General features: G+C 46.8%; 1 protein-coding gene across 1 annotated transcript; it reads right to left on the bottom strand.

The window, feature by feature from the left end:
* Nucleotides 1-11,247: 11,247 nt before the first annotated feature.
* Nucleotides 11,248-14,154, bottom strand: SPDYC (speedy/RINGO cell cycle regulator family member C). Its single transcript, XM_020968036.2, is given in 6 exon segments — nucleotides 11,248-12,463; nucleotides 12,744-12,915; nucleotides 13,041-13,126; nucleotides 13,616-13,674; nucleotides 13,976-14,015; nucleotides 14,017-14,154. Coding segments are annotated over 6 exon segments (888 nt in total). The 5' UTR covers nucleotides 14,122-14,154; the 3' UTR covers nucleotides 11,248-12,037.
* Between the last annotated feature and the right edge of the window lie 12,465 nt (nucleotides 14,155-26,619).

Raw genomic sequence — 26,619 nt, 5'->3', positions numbered from 1 at the left:
TTTGTCTCTACCACACACACACACCTTCTTTGTAATCCTTAAGGTGCAATGGAAATCAAAGCAGTTTTCGTCAGAACATCTCTCAGGGCTCTCCCAAGCTTCCTGAGTTATGCCTGGGTTAATACAGGAGCTTCTTAACTGGCCTCCCTAGGATTTGTCCCTTACTCCAAACCCATCCTCCTGAAGAACCTTAAGTGGGCACTTAATAATTGCTGGATTCACAGTAAGTGCTAAATAAATGCTTGTTGCATTGACTAGGGGCCCATGGCCACCCTGCATCACCACCAAATCTTAGAGCTAGAAGAGGTTAGCAGATACCAGCTAGTCAAACTGATGCCTAGAACTAGATCTCAGAATCTGGGCAGCTTGAGTTCAAATCCTGCCTGAGCATTTCCTAGCTGGATAACCTATCTCTCTCTCAGGTCTCTCATTAGTAAAATGGGTCTAATAATAGCACCCACCTCACAGGGCTGTTGTGAGGATCACATAATATTTCCTATTTATCCTGTATATATCTCATTTAGCATATATTCATTTGCGTGTTGTCTCCTCCATTAGAGTGTAAGCTCCTTGAGGGCAGAGACTGTCTTTTGCCTCTTTTTTTATCCCCAGCACTCAGCATAGTGCCTGGCACGTAGTGGGTGCTTAATAAATCTTTATTGACTGATTATTGATCAAATGAGGGAGCATACATAAAGTATTTGGCAAACATTAAAGCACCACTGAAATGCTAATTATTATCAGGAGACAATGGCTTGTAGACAGGGAATTAGCCTTGGAGTCAGACTATGTGACCCCAGGGAAGTCGCTTCCAGTCTCCAAGCAGCTCTCTAAGACTCTACTTGGTGGAGGGAATGTCCTCCTCCAGGAGTTCCCTTACTAATGTGCTGGTTGTTTTTCAGGCGTGTCTGACTCTTTGTGATCCCACTTGGGGTTTTCTCGGCAGAGAAACTGGAGTGTTTTGCCCTTGCACTCTCCAACCCTATACTAACGGGCAGCTAGGATAGAGATAGCTAGGCATGCAATCAGGAAGACTCCTCTTCCTGCATTCAAATATTACTAGCTGTTTGATTCTGGGTAAGTCACTTCACCCTCTTTGACTCAGTTTCCTCATCTGCAAAATGAGCTTCAGAAGGAAATGGCAAACTACTCCAGTATCTCTACCAAGAAAACCCCAAATGGGATCGTGAAGAGTCAGACACAACTGATAAAAACAACTAAACAACTTATATGGTCTGATGCTGAGTGAAGTGAGCAGAACCAAGAGGACTTTGTACACAATAATAGCCACATTACACGATGACTAATATTGATAAACTTAACCCTTCTCAGCATTACAAGGATCTAAGACATCTCCAGAGGCCTCAGGATGGAAAACACAGTCCACATCCAAAGAAAGAACTATGGAAGTTGAATTGCTATCACTTATTTTTACCTTCTGTTGAGTTTTGTTTCATCTTTCTGATGGTTCCTCCTATTGGTTTTAATTTTTACTTACAACTTCACTAATGTGAAAATATGTTTAATAGGAATGTAAATGTAAAACCTGTATCAGATTGTGCACCATCTTGGGAAGAGTGCTGGAGAGGAAGGGGGAGAAAAATTTTCAACTCAAAAGCATATGGAAGTGATTGTTGATAAATCAAAATAAATTAATAAAATTTAAAAAAAAAACAACAACTGAACAACAACCCTATACTAATAGTGCTCATCTATTATCATTTTAAAATAAAATTTTAGGATATCTTGTTCTTTACATCACCAGTATTTCACGCAGTATCCCTCCCATTCCCATCTCTCAAGGAGCCATCCAACATTTTTTTAAAAGAGGAAGATTTTTAAAAATGAAGAAAACTGACCAACAAATTGAAAAAGTATGAAGCAATGTAGCATCTCTACATTGATGTAGAGCACGATGTAAGTATCTTCTCCTTTCTCTACTTTGGGGCCATGCTGGTTCTTTGTAATCCTCCATCATCATCATCATCATCATCACCACCATCACCACCACCACCATCATCATCACCATCACCATCATCATCACCATCACCACCACCACCATTATCATCACCACCACCATTATCATCACCATCATCATCACCATCATCATCACCACCATCACCATCATCATCACCATCACCATCACCACCACCACCATTATCATCATCATCATCATCATCACCATCATCATCACCACCATCACCACCACCACCATCATCATCATCATCACCACCATTATCATCATCACCATCATCACCATCGTCATCACCACCATCATCATCACCACCATCACCACCACCACCATCATCATCATCACCACCATCACCATCATCATCACCATCACCATCACCACCACCACCACCATCATCATCACCACCATCACCACCACCACCATCATCATCATCACCACCATTATCATCATCACCATCATCATCATCATCACCACCATTATCATCATCACCATCATCACCATCGTCATCACCACCATCACCACCATCATCATCACCACCATCACCATCATCATCATCGTCATCATCCACAGGCATCTCCAGAGAGTCATCATCCTACAGTCTCTTGGAAACCTCCTTTGAAGGGTACCTGCCTATTTCATCCCACCTTTGCTTCTAGAGGCATCCAATAGAATATAAACTCCTTGAGGGTAGGGACAGTTTTGATTTTGTCATATCTATTTTACAGGAAGGTTTTCTTGGCATCAAACCTCTTTACAACACCTCACCACACCCCACCTCAGTGCTCCCAGGTCTAGCCTTTGGATCTGGACTGAACAAACCCAACCCCCTTTCCCTATAACAGCCTTTCAAATGCTTGGAAATGGTAACTCACATTTCCCACCAAGTCTTCAGGGTAAACATCCCCATTTCCAAGCATTGATCCCTGTGCTCAATTGACAAGCACTTCCTTAGTAAGTGTCTACTGTGTGCCAGGAACAGGCTTGAGGACCCTTGATATTTTGGTTATCCTGGTCAGACACATCCCAAATTTTCAAAGTCCTTCCTAAAATATGGTTCTCATATCTGAACAATGGCTCCCCCGCATGGTCTGCCTACAGCAGAACCTGGCAAAACTGTGACCTCACCCCTCACTGGGAAGGTGAGGTGGGACTCAGATTCTCTTAGTGCCAGCACCAAGATCACACCAACATTTCTGGTGATATCATCGCATCGTTGACTCGTATTGTACCTGTGGTCACAAAGATGCTGAGATTTTTTTATCCAAAGACTTGTTGTCCATCCAACTCTCCCCTATGTACTAGGCTGATGGTTTAACTTCAGTCCTTCCAGCTGCTAGTGGCTTCCCCATAAGGCATCATTCCACTTACTCCCTTGTATGTGATGTCTCCTCCCATTAGAATGTAACCACCTTGAGAAGAGGGACTATTTTTGCTTTTTTTTTTCAGTATCCCAATGCTTGGCACAGTGCCAGGCACATAGGAGATATGTAATAAATGCTTGTTAATTGGTTAACTTAAGCGTTAAACTGTACATGTGATCCAAAAGAATCTCATCTTACTTCATAAAGCCCTGGATTCTAGTTGGGTCACACTCTTTTGGGATCCTGATTCTACTGATTCGCTCTAGCTGTTCCTCCCAATATTGTCTCATCTGAAAATGTACTGAGTGCCCTTTACAGCTTCTTCAATCAAACAAGCATTTATTGGGCTCCTAAGGTATGCCATGCCCAATGCTAGACTCTGGAAATGCAAAGACAAATGTGATAATTCCTGCCCTCAAGGAGCTTACACTCTATCATGCATATAAAATACAAGCATATAAAAATGTTTATATATTAAAATTATATTTTATATTTCTAAAAATTGTGATTTTATTGATATAGAGAACTCCCAAGTGAGGAAATTCCCTCTACCAATGCAGGTCAACACCTTCTTGGTCAAGAATAGTGACCTAGGGCCCTGAGAGATTAAGTAACTTGCCCAGGGTCACACAGTTAGCATTCTGTGCTCAAAACCCAATTTAAGCTTAGGTCTTCCAGACTCTGTTCAGATATCATACTGCCTCTCTCTTGTGAAAGGGATAGGAGGTCATTGGAGGAGGGAGGGGCCAACAGCTGGTAGGGGAATCAGGAAAGGTAAGAGGGTAGACTAAAGAGTCTAAGATGCATTCCAGGCACAGGGTCAAACCTGTGCAAAGTCATGGAAATGAAAGATGGAGCGTGTCAGGAAAAGTAATCAAGCCACTATGTCAGGACTAAAAAAGACACGGAAGTGGGGCAGCTAGGTGGTGTAGTGGATAGAGCACCAGCCCTGAAGTCAGGAGGAGCTGAGTTCAAATCCGGCCTTGGACCAAAAACTTGACACTTACTAGCTGTGTGACCCTGGGCAAGTCACTTAACCCCAACTGCCAAAAAAACAACAACAACAACAAAAAAGACATGGAAGAAAGTAATGTGCAAGGAGGCTGGACAGACCAATTGGAGCTGAGTTACAAAGGGCTGTAAATGCCCCAGGAGTTCGTGTTTGATCCTGAAGGTAACAGAGATCCATCGGAGTTTACTGATCAGGACGAGGATGTGGGCAGACTCGGGCTTCTGTGCCTCATGTCTGCGTGAAGGATGGAGTGGAGGAGAAAGAGACTTGAGACACAGAGTCCAAAGGAGGTCTAGCAGGAGGCAGGTGAGAGGTGAGGAGGGCTTGAATCAGGACATTGGGTGCAGCGCTAGAGCCAAGAGGTGGTGAAGGTAGAAGACGAGTTTGGGCCGTTGTGTGGTAGATGTGGGGGTGAGTGAAGGAGAGGGAAGAGTGGAGGATGTTCCTGAGGTGGTGAATCCAGTGAGTGGGAGGATGGCGGTACCTTGGATCGGAATAGGGAAGTCTAGAAGAAGGGAGGGTTTGGGGAAGGGAGGAAGACAATAGATCTGGCCTTGGACATGCTGAATTTGAGCTGCCTCTGGAGCTCCAGCTTGAAAAGTCCAATGTGCAATTCATGATGCCAGACTGGAGCTCAAGAGAGACCTGGGAGTCACCGGCACAGAGATGATCGTTGAGGCCCTGGGAGCTCTTCAGAGCTCATTGAGTGAGAGAAAGCCCAGGGCTTGGGACAGAAACCCCCCGGCCCACAATTAGGGGGTAGGAACCAGCGAAGGTTACTGAGAAGCCATCGGATCTCTTCCTAAGCATTGATAACAATGTTTAATAGTCAAGCACAAATGGTTGGAAATCTGTACTATATACCTCTGTCCAAGTTGACATCGAACCATGAGTGAGTCAACAAGCATTGATTAAGTACCTACCATGTGCCAGGCAGTGGTAATAAGGCCTGGGGATTCAAAGAAAGGCAAAAATTGAACTGGTCCTCAGGAGGTTGTAACTGAATGTAAATAACTAGGTCTATCCAAGAAAAATATACAGAGTAGATGGAAGGTATTCTGGGGGAAAGGCACTAGCTTCCTTCCTGGAAAAGACCTTTCTCAGAGGGTGGAATTTCTGGAATGGAGGAGCATCTGGAAGGAAGCCAGGGAAGCTAAGACAAAAAAAATGAGAGGTGCAGAAGGTTCTAGGTATGGGAGATCGTCATTGCAAAGGGACAAAGTCAGGAGATGGAGTATCATGTCAAAGCAAGGAAGCCAATGTTGCTGAATCATGGAGTACATAGAAAGGAGTATGGTACAAAGAGACTAGAAAGGTAGGAAGGGAGCAATCTGGGAAAGCTTTAACTCACAGATGGGGATGGGGGTGGGGTTTGCTACCGAAGCTCACTGATTGACCAGGAGGGATGAACGTGGTCAGACCTGCAATTTAGGAAAATCGACCTATCAATAAACCTTTATTAAGCTCCTATGACATACCGGGCACTGTGCTAAGCACTGGGGATACAGAAAAAAAGGCAAAAGTTGCTTCTGCCCTCAAGGAGTTACAGTCTAATTGGGGAGACAACATGTAAACATATGTATGCAAAGTGAGATATATATAGGATAAACAGGAAATAATTAAAAGAAGGAAGGCACTGGAAGAAGGCACTTCCTGTAGAAAGTGAGTTGGGATGTGAAGCCAAGGAAAATCATTTTGCAAACTGAGCAGAGGACAGACTGGAGTGGGGGGTGGGGTGGTGATTTGAGCCCAGGAGACCAGGTTAGACAGTATATCAATAGTCCGGAGGTGATGAGGACCTGGACCTAGGTGGTAGCTGGGACAGTGAAAAGAAGGGGATGTATATGAGACATGTTGTAAAAGTAGAAATATCACAGTTTGGCTTATTTGACATACGGGTTAAGTACAAGTGGAAAGTCTAGGATGACACCAAGTCTGTGAGTCTCAGGGGCTGGGAGGATAGTAGTGCCCTCAATAGTAATAGGGAGGTGGGGGAGGGTTTGAGGCAAAAAGATAATGAGTGTGGTTTGGAATGTGTTGTATTTAAGAGGTCTACAAGACATCCAATTAGAGTTATCTGAAAGGAGAGAGAACACAGGGTGATTAAGAGTGTCAGAGGCTGCGGAGCAGCCTGTCAAGAGTCAGGATGGAGAAAAGGCCATCGACTTGGCAATTAGGAAATCTTTGGTAACTATAGAGAGAGCAATTTCAGTTGGAAGAAGTCGGAAGCCAGATTGCAGAATTTAGAAGAGAGTGAGAAGAAAGGAAGTGGAGGGGGCAGCGTGTATAGACAGCTTTCTCAAGGAGTTCGGAGGAATTTTTTTATGATCATATTTGAAGGCAGAAGCTAAGGAGCCAGTAGAGAGAGAGGATTGAAGACTAGTGAGAAACTGGGGGTGAAAGAGGGACAAATATGCTGGAGAGGTTGGGAGCGGATGTAAGAAGAGTATGAGGTCCTGGACAGGAGAAGGGCCCCCTTTTCATTGGCAACCAGAGTGAAAGGGGTAATGAGGGGAATGGTTGGAATGATGTATGATAAAAAGAAAGGGGGAGCTGTCCTCAGGTGGCCCCCACTTCAGGACCTTAACTTAGAAAAGGCTAAGGTCACCCACTGCATCCTGGGCCATCACCACTCACCTGGACTTTTGACTTTGCACAGCTCCACCTCACTTAAATCCAATTCACGAGCAAGTCCAGACAAGGCCCTTGTGAGGTCATTGGTCCTCTCGGAGAACAAAGGAAGAAACACAAATATCAGGGAAGTAGGAGGCAAGATTCTCAACTGAGAGAGTAAGGGACGGGTAGGGTGGGAGGTTTGAGGACAGCTGGGAACTTTTGAAACAGCTGCTGGGGAGAGGGAGAGAGCAAATCAATTGGAAAAGTATAGAAGGTTTGCCTTGGGGCACTTAGGGCCAATTAAGATTAGATAAGTTTGTGGGGAGCTTTCCTCCAGCTCCATTCACCAGCAGGAATGGAAGCCGAGGAGGCAGGTAGAAGAGCAGTCCAGGACCGGGGATTTGGCCAGCTGGAATCAGTTCTAGGACAAGGGAGCAGTGGTTATTTGTTACTGTTGTATGGAGTCATTTCAGTCATGCCTGACTCGTTGTGATCCCATTTGAGGTTTTCTTGGCAGAGATTCTGCAATGGTTGGCCATTTCTTCCTCCGGCTCACTTTATAGACAAGGAAACCAAGGCAAAGAGGATGAAGCGTGACCTAGGGTCACACAGCTCGTGTCTGAGGCCGGATTTGAACTTGAGAAGATGAGTCTTCCTGACTGCAGACCAGGCTTTCTACACCTGGCTGTCCTTACCAATGCATTTGAGATTAAGGATAGTGGAGACCTGAATTGGTTCGCCAAGTGTTTTGAGATCAAGAATAGAGAGGGGGCAGCTAGGTGGTGCAGTGGACAGAGCACCGGCCCTGGATTCAGGAAGACCTGAGTTCAAATCCGGCCTCAAACACATAACACTAACTAGCTGTGTGACCAAGGACAAGTCACTTAACCCCAATTGCCTCACCAAAAAAAAAAAAAAAAGAGGAGAGTATAGCCCATATATATGAGGTCACACTGAAGATGAAGAACCTGTTAAGAGGATGTCAGGCACAGCAAAAGATGGGAATGATCACAGATTGTGACCAGATAAAGGAAGCTGATGGACCAGGAAGTGGAATATTTATGAGTGATGGTAAAATGGAGGGTGAGACCATCTCTCTGGGTGGCTGAGGTGGGAAGGAGGAGCCTGGGGGAGCATTAATATGTGATTTAAAAAAGAAGTTTTAAAATGTGAGTGTGGTAAGAGATGGAGAGGAAAGACTGGAGAGTGATCCAAGCCCTAAACTCACCGAGGAAAGAGGATGCCCTGGGAGGTGTTAGATAAGCTCCTGGGCATCTGGATTGGGTGATAATTTAGGTAGTATGAGCCTCTCAGGAGGAAAGAATGGTTAGAGATGGGTAGCAAGAGAGTGGAATTGGCAATGGGGAGCAAAGAATATTGACTTCCTCACCAGGGCCCATGAATCAGGGCATACAATAGCAGAGCCAGTCCTGGAAAGAGTAACAAGAGAAAAGTTAGGGTCAGGAGGGAGCCAGAAGACAGAAGAAAAGAGAAAGGAAAGTGTTTCAAATAAAATAAGTTTGTTAATATTGGGCAGGCATTCTGGGGAGCACAGTGGAAGGAGGGTTGGCCAGATCTGAAGTGGAAGGGGGCCTAGGATTGATAGTGACAGAAGTGAGGAAGCAGGGGGGTGGGCAGGAAGGAGAAGAGAGGGGGCCAGTACCAGGAGATAGGAATGTGCCGCCCCAGGAGGCCGGCAGGCAGCAAGACAGGTGAAAGCCTTGCCTTCTGCTGATAAAGGCTAAAATATATAGAGAACTGAGTCAAATTTATAAGAACACAATTGATAAATGGTCAAAGGATATGAACACAGATGAAGAAATTAAAGCTATAGTCATATAAAAAATACTCTAAATCATTATTGATTAGAGAAATTCAGATCAAAACAACTCTGAGGTACCACATCACACCTATCAGATTGGCCAACGTGACAAAACAGGAAAATGATAAATGCTGAAGAAGATGTGAGAAAATTGGAATACTAATGCATTGTTGGTGGAGTTGTGAACTGATCCAACCATTTTGGAGAGCAATTTGGAACTATGCCCAAAAGGCTATAAAAATGGGCATACCCTTTGACCCAGCAATACCACTTCTAGGTCTGTATTCCAAAGAGATCATAAAAATGGGAAAAGGACCCACATGTACCAAAATATTAACAGCAGCTCTGTTTGTGGTGGCAAAGAATTGGAAATTGAGAGGATGCCCGTCCATCGGGGAATGGCTGAGCAAGTTGTGGTATATGAGTGTAGTGGAATACTATTGTGCTATAAGAAATGATAAACAGGCTGACTTCAGAAAAACCTGGAAAGACATATATGAACTGAAGCCAAGTGAAATGAGCAGAACCAGGAGAACATTGGACATAGTAACAGCCACAATGTGCAATGACTGACTTTGATAGACCCATCTTTCTTAGCAAGCAAGGATCCAAGACAACTCTAAAGGATGGAAAATGCTGTCCACATCCAAAGAAAGAACTTAGGAGTCTGAATGCAGATCGAAGCAGACGATTTGCTCTCTTTTTTTTCCTTTTTTTTGGTTTCTTCTTTCGTGTGGTTTCACCCATTAGTTCCAATTCTTCTTTACAACATGACTGATGTGAAAAACATGAATGTACGTGTAGAGCCTATATCAGATTGCACGTCATCTTGGGGTAGGGAGAGGAGAGAGATGGGAACTCAAAATCTTATGGAAGTGAATGTTGAAAACTAAAAATAAGTAAATTTTTAAAAAATCTTGCCTTTTGCAAGGCAGGAGATGGAAGCGATTTTGTCCCCAGAGGACGTCCTCTGGAGATGGTCCTGGGGCAGGGCCTGATGCAAGCAGACAGCCACAGGAGGCAGTGATCTCTTCGGGTCTGGTCATTCAAATAGCCATGAAGCCACCTGACCAGCCCACACAAGATCAGAGATTTAGAGATAGGCAGGGTCTCAAAGGCCCTTTCAATTACAGATAAGGAAACTGAGGCTGAGGTTGTGACTCACCCAGGGTCACACAGTTTGCACACGTCTGAAGTACAATTTGAACTCAGGTCTTCCCAAGTTTCAGGCCCAGTACTCTAACCCCTCTGCCACCTCAAGGCCTCATCTCTCCAACTAGTCTACCAGGATAAACCAAGATTTGCCAAAGACTGCCAGGCACATTCCTTCCGAGGCCCCCTCTAGCCTCTCCCAACTGCCACTCACCTTGGCTCAGCCTCTTTCGCCCCCTCCCCCACCTGCAGCCTGGAAGGCCCAGCTCCAGCCACACCCCTCCCCCTTCCATTCCTCCCTTCTCAAAACCCCTGTACTCGCCCCGCAGAGGGTGCCGTGAGAAGGGCTGAGTTGGGAGTCAAAGGACTCAGGCTCGAGTCTTACCTCCACCACCTGTACGACCTTGACTTCACCTTTCTGGGACTCAGTTTCCTCACCTGTCAAGTGATGGGGTTGGACAAGATGGCCCCCGGAGGTGCCTTTCTACAATCCTTCCCAAATTGGAGACTTCGAGTGGCTCCCCAGACACTGAGCGGACATCGTTCAGGAGTCTGCAGCTTCCCCTGCAGCTCCGAGCTCAGGCCTCTGGGGCTATCCCATCCCCCACTTCTCAACTCCCATCCTATCCCCCACACCCTTCATATTCCTCTCTCCAGGCTCAAGGCCAATACCTCACAGTTACCAGGAGGAAAGTGTTTTGTGAAAAACCAAATACACCGATAACATGAGACCCTATCATGGGTAGGGATGGGAGCTCATTTTAATTGGACGTACCACCATTTAGGGCACCTCTGCCTTCATGATTCAGGCAGGGGAGGGAAAAAAAAATCATCTCCAGCGCCGATAGCCCCTTGTCCTTTGGGAATGCCCAGAGCCATGAGTGTAATTCAGAGAAAAGTAGGCTAACTCTGAAGTCAGAGGGCCTGGGTTTGAATCTCAGCTCTGCCATCTGCTGTCTGTATGACTGGGCCTCAGTTTCAACTGTAAAATGAGGGAGAGGGCTGAAATGGATGCTGTCCAAGACTCCGCCCTGAGCTAACCCATGGGGTAGGGAGGAGGCCAGGATGGCAGCTGACAACTTCCTATGTTGAGTAATTTGTCTTGCTACCTAGGTGCCAAGCTTCCTGGTCTCATTTTTGGTGCCCTGTGGCTCAATCTCAAGGGGCCTAGTTCTGTCTCTGGTGGGGGAACCCACTGAGACTGTACCTCCTCCTCTTCCAAATTTCCCCCAAGAGTCAAATCAAACCCTAAACACAACGTCTCTTCTCCAATTTATTACAGAAGTAATCAAGATCATTGTTGTATCAAGAAGAGTTATACAGCAAGGAAGGCTGATGCTTAATCACTAGGAGGCTGAAGGGGAGAAGGGAAGAGGAGGGCAGCAGTGATGCCAGGCCGAGCCAGGGAGGGCAGTCACCCCACACAGGGGCAACTGCAGAGAGGGGCCAGCAGGCTGGTCCTGACTGCTCTTCATTCTACTGACTGCCAGGAAGCAGGGGAGGCAGCAGCAGCCAGCTCTGGCAAGACTGTGGGAAGAGGAGATAGTCAGGAGATGGCCCCACCAAGGAAGAGCTACAAACAAGGGGAGGATTAGCTCTGCCACTCTCCCTTCCCACTCTAAATTTAATTAGCATTTGCTAAACACATCTATGTGCCAGGCACTGGGGATACAGAGATAAATATGGGGAGGAAATAGCTCCTGCCTCCAAGAAGTAAACAGTCAGTCTATTGACCCAGGTATGTATATCTTCGTAAAACAGAGAGGGACCAGCCTCCAGAAGGAGGGAACACTTGAAGGTAGTAGGGGTCCTACAAAGGGAAGTGTGCATTCCAAAGGCAGACATCCTCAATGAAGAGGAGAAACACTGTATATACAAGTGAGCAAGAGCAGAGTTGATGAGGGAACATTCATTCCCGAAAGATCCCAGGATCCAAAGTGGGAAAAGTTTTGAATCCGAGACAGGTACAGCATCCTAGAGGCAGCAGAGAGCCGCTAAAGCCTCTGAGGCTAATACCTGCACACCTCAAATCCTCCCCGCTTTTCTCTTTCCCAAACCTCTGTTTCCTGTGGACAGGCAGTTACCCTCGATCCCAAGACCCCTCAAAAACAAAACCACACACACCACCCCTTCCCTCTTCCTTCTTCTCCACACTCACTCTGCAGAGTGTAGGTCCCAGGTTCTAGCTGCAGCATTGGGGGAAGAATGAGGAAAAAGTTTCTGGGCCAAGGGGCCAACGAAAGAGCGGGAAGGGACCGAGTTGGAGGAGGCTGTTTGGGGGAGTGCTGCTGGGGGGGCCGCTGTTTAAGGGAGTTCTGTTTGGGGGATGGCTGTTTGGGAGGAAACGGAGAATGGCCCCACCGGACCCAGCAGCCGCAGACAGAGCAGCCCAGTGGAGAGAGATTTGAGACATGGGACATGATGGCAGAACAGCTCCGGTCCCCCTGGGGGGAGCCTCGATGAGCCCCCCCATGGTGTGCAGGCCGTTCCCTGGTCCAGGCCCAATGGGATGGTTCTTTCGCCATGACCTGTAAGGAGATAAGATCAGTAGCCCAAGCATTCTGGGGGATAGGGAAGGGAAGCTGTTCTCATTTGCCCCTGGGAGGGCTGAGTGAAGCAGAAACCAGTCTAGAAGTCAGAGGGCCTCGATCTTCTACTTTATCCAGCCCCCTTCCCCTCTCTAAAACTCAGTTTCCCCAAGTATAAAATGGAGTTAGACTAGATTTCCAAGGTTCCGCCCAGCTCTGACAATCCCAGGTCCTATGATCCAAGGTCCCTCCCAGGTCCAGTACCCCATGACTCCCTCACCTCTTCACAACAGTGCCGGCTCACAGCTGCCCGGTAGCCCATCCGGGCCCACAACTGGTCCCTCCGACGGAGAAAGCTGGGCACAAGCTTCCGCCAGCCCCGGCCTAGGGCCCAGGGCAAAATCTCATACTTGGGGTCCTCTCTGTCTTCCTCCATGTCATTGGCTAGATACCTTCAGCACCCACCAGGGGTCACAGGAACAAAGCCAACACAAGCATGATTTTATGAATGTTGTCTTCAAACGTCCCCTTTGCTGGCCTTTCTCCCCCCCCACCCAAAAACACACCCCTTACTTACAGGGCTAAGAAGAGGTTGCTGTGGGTATATTCACTGAGCTGCAGGCCAGCTCTTTGGAAATAAATCAGGGCCATTGCCAAGAGATACTGCACAGAGACAGAAATAGGAGGGCCAGGCTCTAGTCCTTCTGATGCCCCTTCATTAGGCCCCAATGGGCCCTTACCTCTCTCTCCCTTTAGAGCACAGGTAACCCTTTGCAGGGCAGGGAAGGGCAGGCCAGGGCTGCTAGTCTTCTCATCTTTTTTATTCCTGCTGCAGGGCACACAGCAGGTGCTGACCACGTGCTCAATCAGGGAAGTCCCTTTGGACTGGCTGGTCCAGTTAAGCGTTAAGGCATGGGTATCTCTCTGCATCCCCAGCCTGGTACAGAATGGATGCTTAATGAATGTTGCCAGGTCAATGCCTCGCTGCTTCTTGTGATTTAAGTGGGAATAAATGGTGGGAGAGATGGGTGATGGAGTTTGCAGGTGTCCCCGATAATTCAATGAGGACACAACCCCTTATTCCTCCAAGGAGCCCAAGCCTGCACAGCTGGAACTGCCCCCCACCCCCACCCCAAGCTTAAATGCACGCACCTTATCAGAGATTTGAAAGCATAGATCGGTGGCAAAGAATTGCTGCAGGTAGCTGTCCTCTGGGGAGGGGGAGGCAGAGAGAAAAGAAGAATCAGTCTGCCCCCTATCCCCGTACAAGGTTAATATCTCCACCCTGGGAGTCCTCTTACCCCCTTCCCCCAAGCAGGTAAGCAAGTTCAGCCCAGGGTGGTGGGCGTGCCCGGGGCAAGGGAAGAATGAGATTAAACCCCATCCCTGGCCAGTGGGGAAAGCAGTGACCCAGCCATTGCCGGCTCACCTCGGGCCCTGGCCCTCCTAGGGGACCCCCGAGGCCAGCCCGAGGGGAGCTGGACAGGATGCCCTCTCCTACCCCTTTCTCACCTAGGAGGTTAAGGAAGGCCTGCACCTCCTGGCACTGGTGGGGAGGGGAGGTGCCCGGTGCCAGCCCACACCCCTGGCTTCACCCAGCTGGTGACCGCAGGAAGGACTGCAGCAGACTCCAGGCCTCGGTTCATCAGGCTTATCATCGTGGCAGGAGGGAAGGAAGGAAGGATGGAAAGGGGATACAAGACCTGTCCAAAGGAGGAGGCAGAACACAAGCCTCAGCCTCCCCTCTGGGTCTAGGGGGAGAAGGGCTGGAGGACAGGAGCAAGACAGTGGTAGAACCCTTGGGGCGCCCACCCCGGGGTGGGCTCTGGCTTACAAGGGACTACCTACTCCCCTCTCCTGCAGCCCCACCCCCAGAGCCAGCAGGGAAAGCTTCCTCTGTGCCCAACAAACCCATCATCTCTGGCTGCCCCAGCCGGGGGAGGCTAAAGACAGACCTTCACCCTCAAGAAACTGACTCACCTGAACAAGGTGATTACCCACAGCTCATCCCTGCGCCCCCCCACCTCCTCTCTATAAGGGCTCAGCCCCTCCCCCGCCCACCCCCCACAGGTAGGCCCAGCCGCCAATCCACCTTTCCCAGGTTCCTACAATCTTCCTGGAGAGACTTTTTTCTCCTCTTTCTCACCCTTCACTCACTCCAGACCTCGGAGGAATGGACTGGGACCTGGTCACAGGCAGGTGGCTCATCTAACTGGAGAGTATGGAGCCAAAGCCCAGTGAGGTGAAACCTAGCTGTTACCAAGGTGCCCAGGGCCAAGGTAGGTGTGGGACCTAGCCTATTGCCCTCTAGTGATTTTGACTTGGCTGGGCAGGATAAGAGCCCACCTCTTTACTCTTCCTTCCCACCTCCCCCCTCCCAACCTTGGATCAACTCCTCCGAGTTGGGAACTGGGAGGGCAGAAGGGGGATGGAGTCAACCTGAGGCCTGGGGGCAATCCACAGGACCTGGAATCAGATAGGCCTGGATTCAAAACCTGCCGGGACACTAGCTCACTGTGGTGACCCTGGGCAGGTCACTTCATTTCTCTGCCTCAGTTTCCTCCTCAGTAAGACACAGAGAATACTAGCACCTATTTCACAGGATTATTGTAAGAATCAAATGTAAGTGAAGTATTCTGCAAACTTTCGAATGCTGTATAAATGCTAGCAATTCTTATTAGGGAAGAAGGGAAACTTTGAGGGTATGGAGTCCAATCCTCTCATTTCTCACAAATGAGGAAACTGAGTTTCAGAATGATTTATCATCCGTCTCCACAGAGAGTCAGGCAGAGAGGTAGCACAGTGCAGAGAGCACTGGCCCTGGAGTCAGGAGGACCTGGGTTCAAAGTGGGCCACAGATACTTACTAGCTGTGTGACCCTGGGCAGGTCACTTAGCCTCAATTGCCTCAAAAAAGGGGGGGGGGGAGGGTCAGAAAACATTCACTAAGCACTGGGGAACTCAAGGAGCTTATACTCAGATAATGGAAGACAACAGTAAAGGAGACCTGGAAAGCAAAGATCTCTGAGAGGGAAGACTAGAGGAGATAGGAGGGGAGCTGCCTTGAACGCCACAAGGGCTATCCTGTGCCGGATGTTAGGGTTATTTAGGATATTTTAGAGGAACAATGCCTGGAAATTTCAAAGAAGTAAATGGAGGCTTGAGGCCAGGAAAAAAAAACACCTAATAATTAGAGATTAATTAATCCCCAAAATGGAATGATCTGTGTCGGGTGGTTCTTCCAGACATCTGCCATGGTAGGGATCTTTTGAATCGCCAGCTCAGAGGCCAACCTTCACCCACTTGTTAGAAATGTCTACCTTTATTCTATTTATTCATATATACTTTAACCCTCCTCAGTGGAATGTAAGCTGGGAGTGGGTTGGGGAGAGGAAAAGTCATCTAATTTCACTGGGTCTAGTGTGTGATATGATGGATATCGTGTCTCCCTTATGATCTAGAAGGCTTGGGGCCTAAAGACTTGGATTCGAATTCCACCTAAGACTCAACCTTGGTTGTTACTTCTGCTCTGGGCCTCAGTTTCTTTGTTTGTAAAACGAGGTTACACAATGATTGAATGTAAATTCTTCAAGAGCTTATTTTTATCCCTGTTCCAGGCACATAGCAGGTACTGGACAAACATTTATTGATGGATGGGTCAGTTCAGTGAATGATTACGGTGCTGTACACAGAACCCCAAAAAAAGAAACTGAACTTGAACAATTGTAATGACAATACTTGGAGGAGTTGAAAAAATGTCTCCCTCTTTTGTGGGAAGAGTTAGGCACAGCGGGTGTGGAATATTACTCAGATTGTTAGACACAAGTTCATGAGATAGTATTTGAAAAGCATTTAACATCATGCCTAGAACACAGTAATAAATGCCTGCCCCCTTCCCCTCTTTCTTTCCCTAATTATGAGATCATGAAGCTTGAGTTGGTAAGGACTCTGGAAAGCATCTGAGGGCAACTACTCCTTTTACAAGGCAGCTAGGTGGAGTCACGATGGATAAAGCACTGGGCTTGGAATCGGGAAGACTCATCTTCCTGAGTTCAAACCCGACCTCAGACCATTACTAGCTGTGTGACCCTGGGCAAGTCACTTCCCCCTGCTTGCCTCAGTTTTCTCATCTGTAACATGAGCTGGAGAAGGAAATGGCAAACCACTCCAGTATCTTTGCCATGAAAACCCCAAAGGGGGTCGCAAAGAGTTGGATGGGACTGAACAACAACTTTTTACAGATGAGACCAACGAGTTAATTAGTTTTGCTAAACTGCTTCCCTTCTCCCCCTTTCTTTTAAAATCATTGTTAGAGGGGATGACTCACCCAGCAGGAAGGGATAAAGGCATTCAGAAATAGAGGTCCCTCTCATCAGCTCCCAGGGCTTCAACTCCCATCTCTGTGAAAGAGAGTCCTAGATCCAGCCCAAGTCTCTCTGGAGCTCAAAGGCCGCCATCACTAACTGCCCATCAGATATTGTAAGCTGGATTTCCCATAGGCAGCTCAAACTCCACTAGTCCAAGCAGACTCATCATCACTTCCCCTAAGAACCCATCCCTCATCCAAACGTCCCTAATTAAGTGTCACCTGAAGGGAGCACAGTCCTTACATGCTCAGCTTTGCAAACGTGGCGTGGTGCTCTACTCCTCACTCTCACCTCCAGCATCCAAGCAGGTGGCTGTTTTCCCTCCAGGGCAGCTCTCAGCTTAAACACTCCAGGCCCTCAACACCTCTCACCTGAACTGTTCTAATTGGCCTCCAGGCTCACCCAGCTCCAAAGTGATTTCTTAAATTCCATTCAGACAAGGAAGGAAGGAGACAAATATTTATTTACTGATTGGTCAGTTCATTGAAATGACTACAATTCTGCACACAGAACAAAAACAAACAAAACATAAAAAAAAAGAACTCGAACGTGAGTGATTGTACTGACAAAACTTGGCCCTGAGGAAGAGTTGGTGTCTTCTACAGCCCGCTTTCACTGTGTCTGCCCTTTGCCCTTGGCGAGGCTGTTCCCTTTGCTGTTGCGGATCGAAGGTGTCTAACAGGCAGCCAGGTTAAAATGCAACTGGAAGAAACTGAACAGAATCAGTAGACACCTAAGAGACCACAGAAGATGAGGGTTTGTGGTTTCCTAAGTCTACCTGCAGCCCCCAGGGCCTCTCACGTCTGGTTTAAGGTCCCCTTTTCTATTTCCTTCTGCCACCCACTATTGTCAGGCAACACGATTCGTAGCAACAGCATCAGGAAATGAAATCAAGGAAAAGCAAGGACGACAACAATATTTATTTTCCAGCTCTGTAGGGGGAAAACTAGAACCCAAGACAGTGGACGGTGGCTGGGTGGCTGCGTAGGATAGGAAGCAATTGTACAAAGAGACAAGGCACAATCGCTTCACTTTTGAGAATGGTCTTTGAGCTGGAAAGGACATTCTGGACAACAGGCATTGTTCATCGGCTGGCTTTCCTGGTCCCTCTGTGCTAGTGATTTCCCTCTGTAGTCTGTCCAGTCCAACCTGTATCTATCTTTTTTGTACCTTGATGTTTGCAAGTGCCCCCCCCCCCCCCGCAATTAGACTTGGAGTTCCATGAGGGCAGGAACCATGTTTTCACCTTTCTTTGTAATCCCAATGTTTAGCATAGGACCTGGCACAAAGTAGGTGTTTAATCAATGTTTGTAGACTGACCAGTGTGAAGACAGGCATGTTTCCCATGTGTAGAAACAGTTTGGGAGGGTGGAGTGTCTAGGACAGACGGTTCTGCAGCAGATAGCTTGACCCCTACCTTGGCCCGTGCTCTGGTAGGCTCAAGATGGACTTTATTAAATGCAAAAGAAACATTACAGATATTATTTCTTCAGCTTAGTATAAATTTGACTCATATTTTGCACCCACTTGGAATTTCTACCAGGAAAACTTCCTAATTTTGATGAGCTCAGGTCTCATTTTCTCAGGAAGATATTTATCTCCTTGTCTCTGCTTGGCCTACCAGCAAACACTCATGTTATGGCTTAATTCATCATTACTTGAAAGAGAAAGCAGATGAAACATCTTGTGGTCCAATAGTGTCAAACTCAAGGAGAAAGGGATCCCTGTGGCCATGCATTGATTTAGAAAACCACAAATTCACATTATTTATTGTGTTTTTATTTATTTTGTTAGATATTTCCCAATTGCAATTTACCTGGTTCAGTCCCACTCAGGGAGAGTTTGACACCTCTGTTTTAGAGACTTTGCAAGAGAAAGGTGCCAATTCTCTTAAGAGGTCAAGCATCTCCATACCCATCCCAAGGCCTTGCTCTCCGATGAGTTCACACATCTGAACTTCCCAAGAGGAGGAACATTCCCAGAAGACTTTGCCCAAGGACAGCTCCCATTCCTGTTCTGCCTTCCAATTTTCCAGTCATGGCATGGGTGGATACTGTCTCATTGTGCCTACCTACCTCATTGGTACTTCTGAGGACTTTAACCAGAAGTGGCTTCAATCTTGGGATTTCCACTCAGCAAAAAGCGATGTCATCCCCACTCCTACCTTGGCTGAACTCTAGCAAACAGATGTGGCCACCAACCCGGAGCTCAGAGAAAAAGAGAGACAGGAGTGGAGGGTGGGGAGAGAAGGAGAGGGGAAGAGAGAGAGAGAGAGAGAATGAACCTTCTATCAGTAAAGTAGATGCAGGCAATTGGAATGGGAGCTCTCTGAATTTAAGGAATTTAACATTTAGGAGACTCAATCAGTTTGTCTTACTCATTTCAATTTCTCCAGCCGAGTGGTACCCCAGAGTCTGCACTAGGGAAGGGAGAGAGGGAAAAACACACGCACAAAATTTATTAAAGAACATATTCTAGAGATGGGAGCAAGATGACACAGGCTTCCAAACTTGCATCCAGATTGGGGTGATGAAGGTGCCCACATTGGGCAGTGACACGGCAACTCCAGAAATGGCTTCCTGGCGTTCCCTTTTTGTCTGGGGAAAGCCCCTTCTCTGGTGTGTGTTAGTGACGCTCATTCCTGTCCAGGGATTTCACACTACTGCTTGGTGGGCAGCGAGGTGCCACCTGCTACTGCCTCTGTTGAGAGCTCCTCGGGCGCCAAATCCAGTGGCCCATCCTCAGCCTTCGTTGTCCTTGACTTCTCTGCAGCCGTTGGCATCACCGGTAGATTCTGTCCTCTCTGGGTTTTCAGAACACCGTCCCTCCTGGTTCTCCTCCTTCCTAGACCCCTTGGCTGGATCTGTGGCCAGGTAACAACCACGCTGACTGCGGTGTGTCACAGGCCTCTGTCCTGCACCCTTTCCTCTCCCTCCACTCTACTTCCCTTGGGGATGTCGTCAGCTCCCATGGACAGAATTACCATCTCTGTGCTGATGATTCTCAGAGCTTCTTCTCCTGACCTGATCTCTCTTCTCTTCTCATCTGCAGTCACACATCTCCTACTGCCTTTCAGATATCAGAAACGGATGTGTGACAGAAACGTTAAGCTCATGTGTCCCAAAACTGAACCCATTTTCTTTCCCCCTAAACCTATACTATCCTCCCAGTTACCCAGGCTGAGTCATTCGTAACTCCCCACTATCTCTCACCCCCCACATACAATCTGTTGCCAGAGGTCCACCGATTCCACATTTGGGAAATCTCTTGAAAACACCCCCTTCTGTCCTCGGACACTGTCACCACGCAGGCCCTCCTCACCTCACACCTAGACTGTCGTCAGAGCCCGCTAGAGGGTCTGCCTGCCTCAAGCCTCTCCCCATTCTGATCTATCCTCCATTCAACCACCAAAGTGATTTTCCTAAAAAGAAGGTTTGACCATGTCACCCCTCTACTCGATAAACTCCAGGGGCTCCTCATTACCTCAAGGACCAAACATAAAATCCTCTGTTTGATGTTCAAAGCCCTCTCCCCCCCCCTTCCCTTCAATGCAGTGACACTGGCTTCCTGATCATTCCTCAAACAAGACACTCCATCTCCCAACTCGGTCATTTTGAGGGGCTATCCCTACTTGGAATGCTCTCTCCTCAACTCGGCCAACTGGCTTCCTTGGCTTCCTTCGAGTCTCAGCTGAAATCCCACTTCTTACAGGAAGCCTTTCCAACCCCTCTCAATTCCATTGCCTTTGCTCTTTTAACGATCTCCTATTTGTCCTGTATGGAGCATGTTTGTATGTAGGAGTTTGCATGTCATCTTCCCCATAGAATGGGAGCTCCTTAGAGAAGACTGTCTTTCTTATATCCCCAGGACAGTGAGTGCCACATAGTAGGTGCTTAATAAATGTTTGTTGTTTGTTGCTTTGGAATCTCTGAGTATAGTCATTGAGAGGAATGAGCCACTGGGAGTGGGGATATGCTACTCAATGTACTTATCCATGGTTGGCTGATGTGGCAGAAATGGGGGATCCCTGCTGATGAATCTCAGAAAGTACCTTCAGTCCCCATCCCTTGGCCACTATTTAGCCAAGGCAGCCAAAGGCCTAGCGATCCTCCAGAGCTGGTCATTGAGGATAATAGTTCCCATTTTTGTTTTGTCATTGTTATTGTTAAATCTTTTCAGTGGTGTCCAACCCATCATGGCCCCATTTGGGGCAAAGACATTGGAGTGGTTTGCCATTCTCTTCTCCAGCTCATTTTAAGGACAAGGAAACTGAGGAGGACAGGGTTAAGTAACTCGCCAAGGGTCACACAGTTAGGAAGTGTCTGAAGTCAGATTTGAACTTAGGAAGATGAGTCTTCCGGACTCCAGGCCTGACACTCTATCCATTATGCCACCTAACTGCTCATTTTTGTAGGACTTTGTAAAACACTGTCGTCCCAACAGCTCTGCAAAGGAGGCAATAGGAGGGTTATTCTGTCCATTTTGTTTATTTTTAAAATTTTCCCCCTCATTTCATTTTATTTTTTCTCAATTACAGTAAAAATTTTAAATTCATTTATTAAAATTTTGAGTTCCAAATTCTATCCTTCCCTCTCTTCCCCTCCCACCTCCTTGAGAAAGCAAGCAATTTGATGTAGATTATACATGTGAAGTCCTACAAAACGTGTTTCCATATTAGTCATGTTGCAAAAGAAAACAGAAACCAAAAAAAAGTTTTAAAAGCATGTTTCAATCTGCATTCAGATTCCATCAGTTATTTCTCTGGAGATGGATAGCCTTTTTCATCATAAGTCCTTGAGAATTGTCTTGGATCATTGTATTGCTGAGAATAGCTGAGTCATTCATATTGATCATCGTATAATATTACTATTGCTGCATACAATGTTTTCCTGTTTCTGCTCATTTCACATTGCATCAGGTCATATAAGTCTTCTCAGGTTTCTCTGAAACCATCCCTTTCATCATTTCTTATAGCACACTAGTATTCCATCAAATTCACCTACTGTAACTTGTGCATCCATTCCTCCAATTGACGGGCATCCTTTCACTTTCCAATTCTTTGCCACCACAAAAAGAGCTGCTTGAAATATTTTTGCACGTGTAAGTTTCTTTTTCCTTCGATCATGACAAGCGTTCACTGTGGCAGGGGAAGTTCAGGGTAGTTCTTTCCATTAACGCCCAATTAGTCCCTGTGTGTATGATGTTCTTGGTTCTGCTTGCTTTTACTACATCAGTTCATGTGGGTCTTCTCACAATTTTCTGCATTCTTCCTATGCATTATTCCTTATGGCACAGTAATATTCCATGACATTCACTGACCACAACTGCTCATCAACTGAAGGGCATTGAATGGGCTTCCAGTTATTTGCCTGCAAACTGATCCAGTTTCCTGGGAACCAACCCTCATGAGTATGGCCAGGCACAGCTCCAGGAAACTGGTTATAGCAATCCATGAAGCAAAATTCTTCAATGTCCTAAGCCCTGTCAAGCTTCTCCCACTCCTTTGGTGACAGTAGAAAGAGGGTGCAGACCGAAAGATGATATTTGCAACTCATGAGACCTTCGTTAGTATTAGGGTAATTGGAGGGAAAAATTATATGTATGTATATAGAGATAGAGGGCACAGGGTGAGTTGAAGATGAAGGGGTGATTTCTGGAGAATAAAAATAAGGAGTGAGAGAGGATTATACCGAGAGAAGGAGAAAGGGAGAGGCAGAATGGGGTAAATTATCTCACATAAAACAGACAAGAAAAATTGGAAGGGAAACCGGGAAGGTGAGGGGGAATGAGTGAATCTTTTTCTCATAGGATTTGGCTTAAGGAAGGAATAACATACACACTCAATTGAGTATGGAAATAGATCTTACCCTACAGGAAAATAGAGGGGGAAGGGGACAAGAAAGTACAGGGATGATAGAGGGGAGGGGGTAATCAGAAGAAAACACTTCTAAGAAGGGACAGAGTCAAAAGAGAGAATAGAAAAATGGAGGGCAGGATAGGATTAAGGGAAATATACTTAGTTTTTCTACAACATGACTAGCATGGAAGTGTGTTGCATGACTACACATGTATAACATGTATCGAGTTGCTTGCCTTATCAGCGAGGGTGGGTGGGGAAGGAGGAAGGGAGAAAAATTTGGTACCCAAAGTTTTAAAAACAAATGTTAAAAAATGTGTTTTCACATGCAACTGGGAAATAAGATATACAGAAAATGGGGTATAGAAATCTATCCTGCCCTACAGGAAAATTGAAGGAGAAGGGGATAAGAGAAGGAGGGGGAGAGATAGGAGGGAGGGCAGATTAGGGGAAGGGGTATTCAGAATGCATGCCATCTTGCAGCGGTAGGAGGGATGAGATGGGGAGAAAATTTGGAACTCAATCCTGTGGAAGTGAATGTTGAAAACTAAAATGAAATAAATTAATAACATAAAAAAAGAAAGAAGGTGCAGAGTCACTGTTTTAGATGATTCACTAACTTTAATTCAAGATCCCTCATTCAGTGAGTCAAGAAATATCTATTAATCACCTACTATGTGCCAGGCACTGAGGATACAAAGGCAAAAGACAGTCTCTGCCCTCAAGGAGCTCATAGTCTAAAAGAGGAAACAACATGCCAACAAGCACATGTAAATATGATTCTGGATAAAATGGAAATAACCAACCAAGGGAAGGCACAAAAAATAAGGAGATTTGAAGAGGCTTCTTGCAGAAGGTGGGCTTTTATTTGGGATGTGAAGGAAGCCAAGGGACTTGGGAGGTGGAAATGATGGAGAGCATTCCACAAACGGGGGACAGCCAGAGAAGATGTTGAGTCAGGAGATGGAGAAACAACCACAAGTCCCGTGTAACTGGATGGAAGAGTACACCGGGTGGGGTAAGGGCTAAGACTAGAAAGGTAGTAGGGGGCTAAGCTATGAAGCACTTTAAAAATCAAATAGAGGGTTTGAATTTGATCCTGGAGGTGATAAGGAGTCGATGAGTGGTCACATTGCTGAAGGAACTGAATCAAATTGCTATAAATGAAGCCAGAAAAAGGACAGAAGTTATAGTATATGGAAAGATGGCTCACAAGTACTGTAGGCAGTTATCTTTTCCCTTGTTAAGGACTCCAACTTTTTTTATCTTATCTAGCAAGGTCACAGAATCCACCCATTTCTCTCTGCACAGAAGAGTAAGTAGGAAACTTCTTAGGGCCAGACTGTTGTTTATAATAGTATCATCCACGTGGTCCACTATGACCTAATCCTCTCCCTCTGGTTTTATTGCTCCTTTCTTCTTCAGTCTCCTTAGTAGACGGTCAGCCCAAGGGATATGAGTAATGACTCTTTCACCTTCTTGTTGAATGGTATTGGGAAACTACAAAAATGTGCCCTGGTAACAATCATCTTGCCTTCACTGTAAGCCTAACCAGCTGTCACTGCAGACACACCTTCTTTTGCTCCCTTGCTGCAGTCTGACCTGGACTTCCTCACTTCCTACAGCTGCACTGCCCCTCCTCAGCTAGATCCTCCACCCAGATGAGATAGGGAATGGTGTCACGTCACTCAGTGTCTGTCCAAAAACAGGCTCTGCTTTGTGCCAATCTCATCCTTCCCATTAAGGACTTTATTCTCTTAGGTCCAGCACAAATGAAATCATTGGGTCCCTAAGATTGCCTATTGCAATCTTTAGAGAGTTCGTTCTAAGAAAAACAAGCAAGATTAGGATGCATGTGCATGTTTATTTCTCTCAAAGCTGCTGAACATGCATATAGAGATATGCATGGGAGTTTACTGGGAAAAATGAGCTCAAGGAAAGGCCAGTTGGAGACATATCCTTAGAGTAAGGAAGTGTTTCCTTCTCCTTCTCTTCCTGGCTCAGGATGCCAGTGTCAGCTAAAATTATAGTCTCCATATTTGTTAACCATAATATGAGAAAGGAACTTCTTAATAGGATAGATTTATAAAACATGGGTGTCATAACTAGATATAATATAACTGTCCATAAATACCAAGATAAGAAAAGTCTCATTATTCAAGACTGTCTGGTTCAAGGTGCCTTGTCCTTAGCAGAAGAATGTTCCCAGTCAGCAAAATCCAGCAGGAGAGCTTGGGTTCACTCAGAAAGCAAAACATGTCTGTTATGCCAGAGCATGCAAAGCATTATGGTAGGTTAAGCTCAGAGTGGGCCAAAATGTCTTTCTCCTGATTGGCCAATCCAGGGTTTGTGGCTTTTTCAGGTGATGGAGTCTCAAGATGGTTTGGGGAGGGAGCAAGTTGGTTTACACTGAATGGGATGTCCCAGTGAAGACTTCTCAGTGTAATTAAGGTAATGAGTTCAGAAGGTAGTGTGAGAAATGAACTCTCAGAAGTGAAGGCTCCTCAAAGGGTCAAATATAATTCTTGATTATTACTTTCAAAATCCTCCCCCACTCAGACCCTGTTTTTAAGCACTTAACAGAAAGAATAAGCCCTGCCCCACCCCCAACCTGAGCTTCTGGCCTCTTTCCTTGTCTTTGAATTTCAGGCCTGGAATGTAAGCCTCACCTCCCAGTTAAGAGGATAGGAAGAAACTTTCAAGCTTAGAATGTAAGCCCACCCCCAGTTAAGCAGGTAAGGGATAGTGGTGGGTGGAAACTTGTGGGTGGAGGCTTGTTTTCGTGGTGGGCGGAGATTTGCTTTCATAAGGCGGCCCCTGTTACTTGGTCTCTCTCTCTCCAGTGTATAGGAGGAGCAAACAGCCACCTCGGGAGATTGTAATAAAGGTAACCTTTGCTTTCCACCTTGAGAAGTCTCTGAGTTTAATTTGGGTTGGGGTAGCTGTCCCATACAGCTTCTATAAGCTCCCACCATTCAGAACCTAGATCACTTGCTGGCCAGAACCACAGGCTTCAGTGATATAATCAGTCCAGATGTCAAGCCCTTCTTCCCTTGGGAGGGGGGTGCGTATCCAGAAGATCCCCAAGTCAGGGCACTGCCACACCTGGGGGGGAAGGCCCAACAGCACTATCTGAGCCTGCTGTTCATACTTGAGCAAACCTTTCCCTTTGTTCTCCGAGCATTCAGGCTTCTAATTGCTTGAGGGATAGATAAAGCCTCTGCAGGGCAACATCTGGTCCAGGTACCCTCTCCCAACTCTGATGTCACCAGGAGCTTTTGAATGTCAAGTGTTTGTGCCAACTCACAAGACACTAAGTGAATGGGGCTTCCCGCTTTGCACCAGGCAGCAGCCGCCTCAGTCTTCCCCACCTCTCCCAGTGCCCCTTTCCATGGTTTCACGGTAGCCTTATTGCTACACCCGAGCAGCGGGGATCCAGACAGAGAAGGTGAGCCCTGCAGGGGGGGAGCAGTGAATCCAGCTTGTAACCAGCATCCACTCGATAGCCCTGGGCAGGATCCCGCTGCTAGCACTGGGCAGCCAGGGAGGTCAGGGTCGGGTCAGGAGGGAGGGACTGCCCAAGAGCTGGAGGGGAAGGACCCCCGGGGAGGAGGGCCGCAGAAAGTAACAAACTAAAGCTTTTCCCTCCGAGGTTACATTGCTTTCCTGCAATCTTGGGCCGGATATGCAGCGTCTCCCCCACTAGAATGGAAGGTCCCAGGGGGTAGACTGTCTCACTTGGGTTTGGTAACACGTAGTAGGTCCTCAGTAATTGACAGATGTCCCAGCCTCTCTACCTCCCGTCTCCCAGCGGGAAGGACTTTGGGGAGGTAAGAGGCAGAGACAGGGAAAGAAACACGCCGCGGAGGGCCTGGGCACAAAGAGAGGTGCAAGGTCTCAGCAAGCAGGAGTGCTGGGATAGCGGCACCCATG

Source organism: Phascolarctos cinereus, unplaced genomic scaffold (genome assembly GCF_003287225.1).
Source record: "Phascolarctos cinereus isolate Bilbo 61053 unplaced genomic scaffold, phaCin_HiC Scaffold_9;HRSCAF=440, whole genome shotgun sequence".
In the NCBI taxonomy this organism is placed as follows: Eukaryota; Metazoa; Chordata; class Mammalia; order Diprotodontia; family Phascolarctidae; genus Phascolarctos; species Phascolarctos cinereus.
This window is presented reverse-complemented; position numbering and strand designations above follow the sequence as displayed.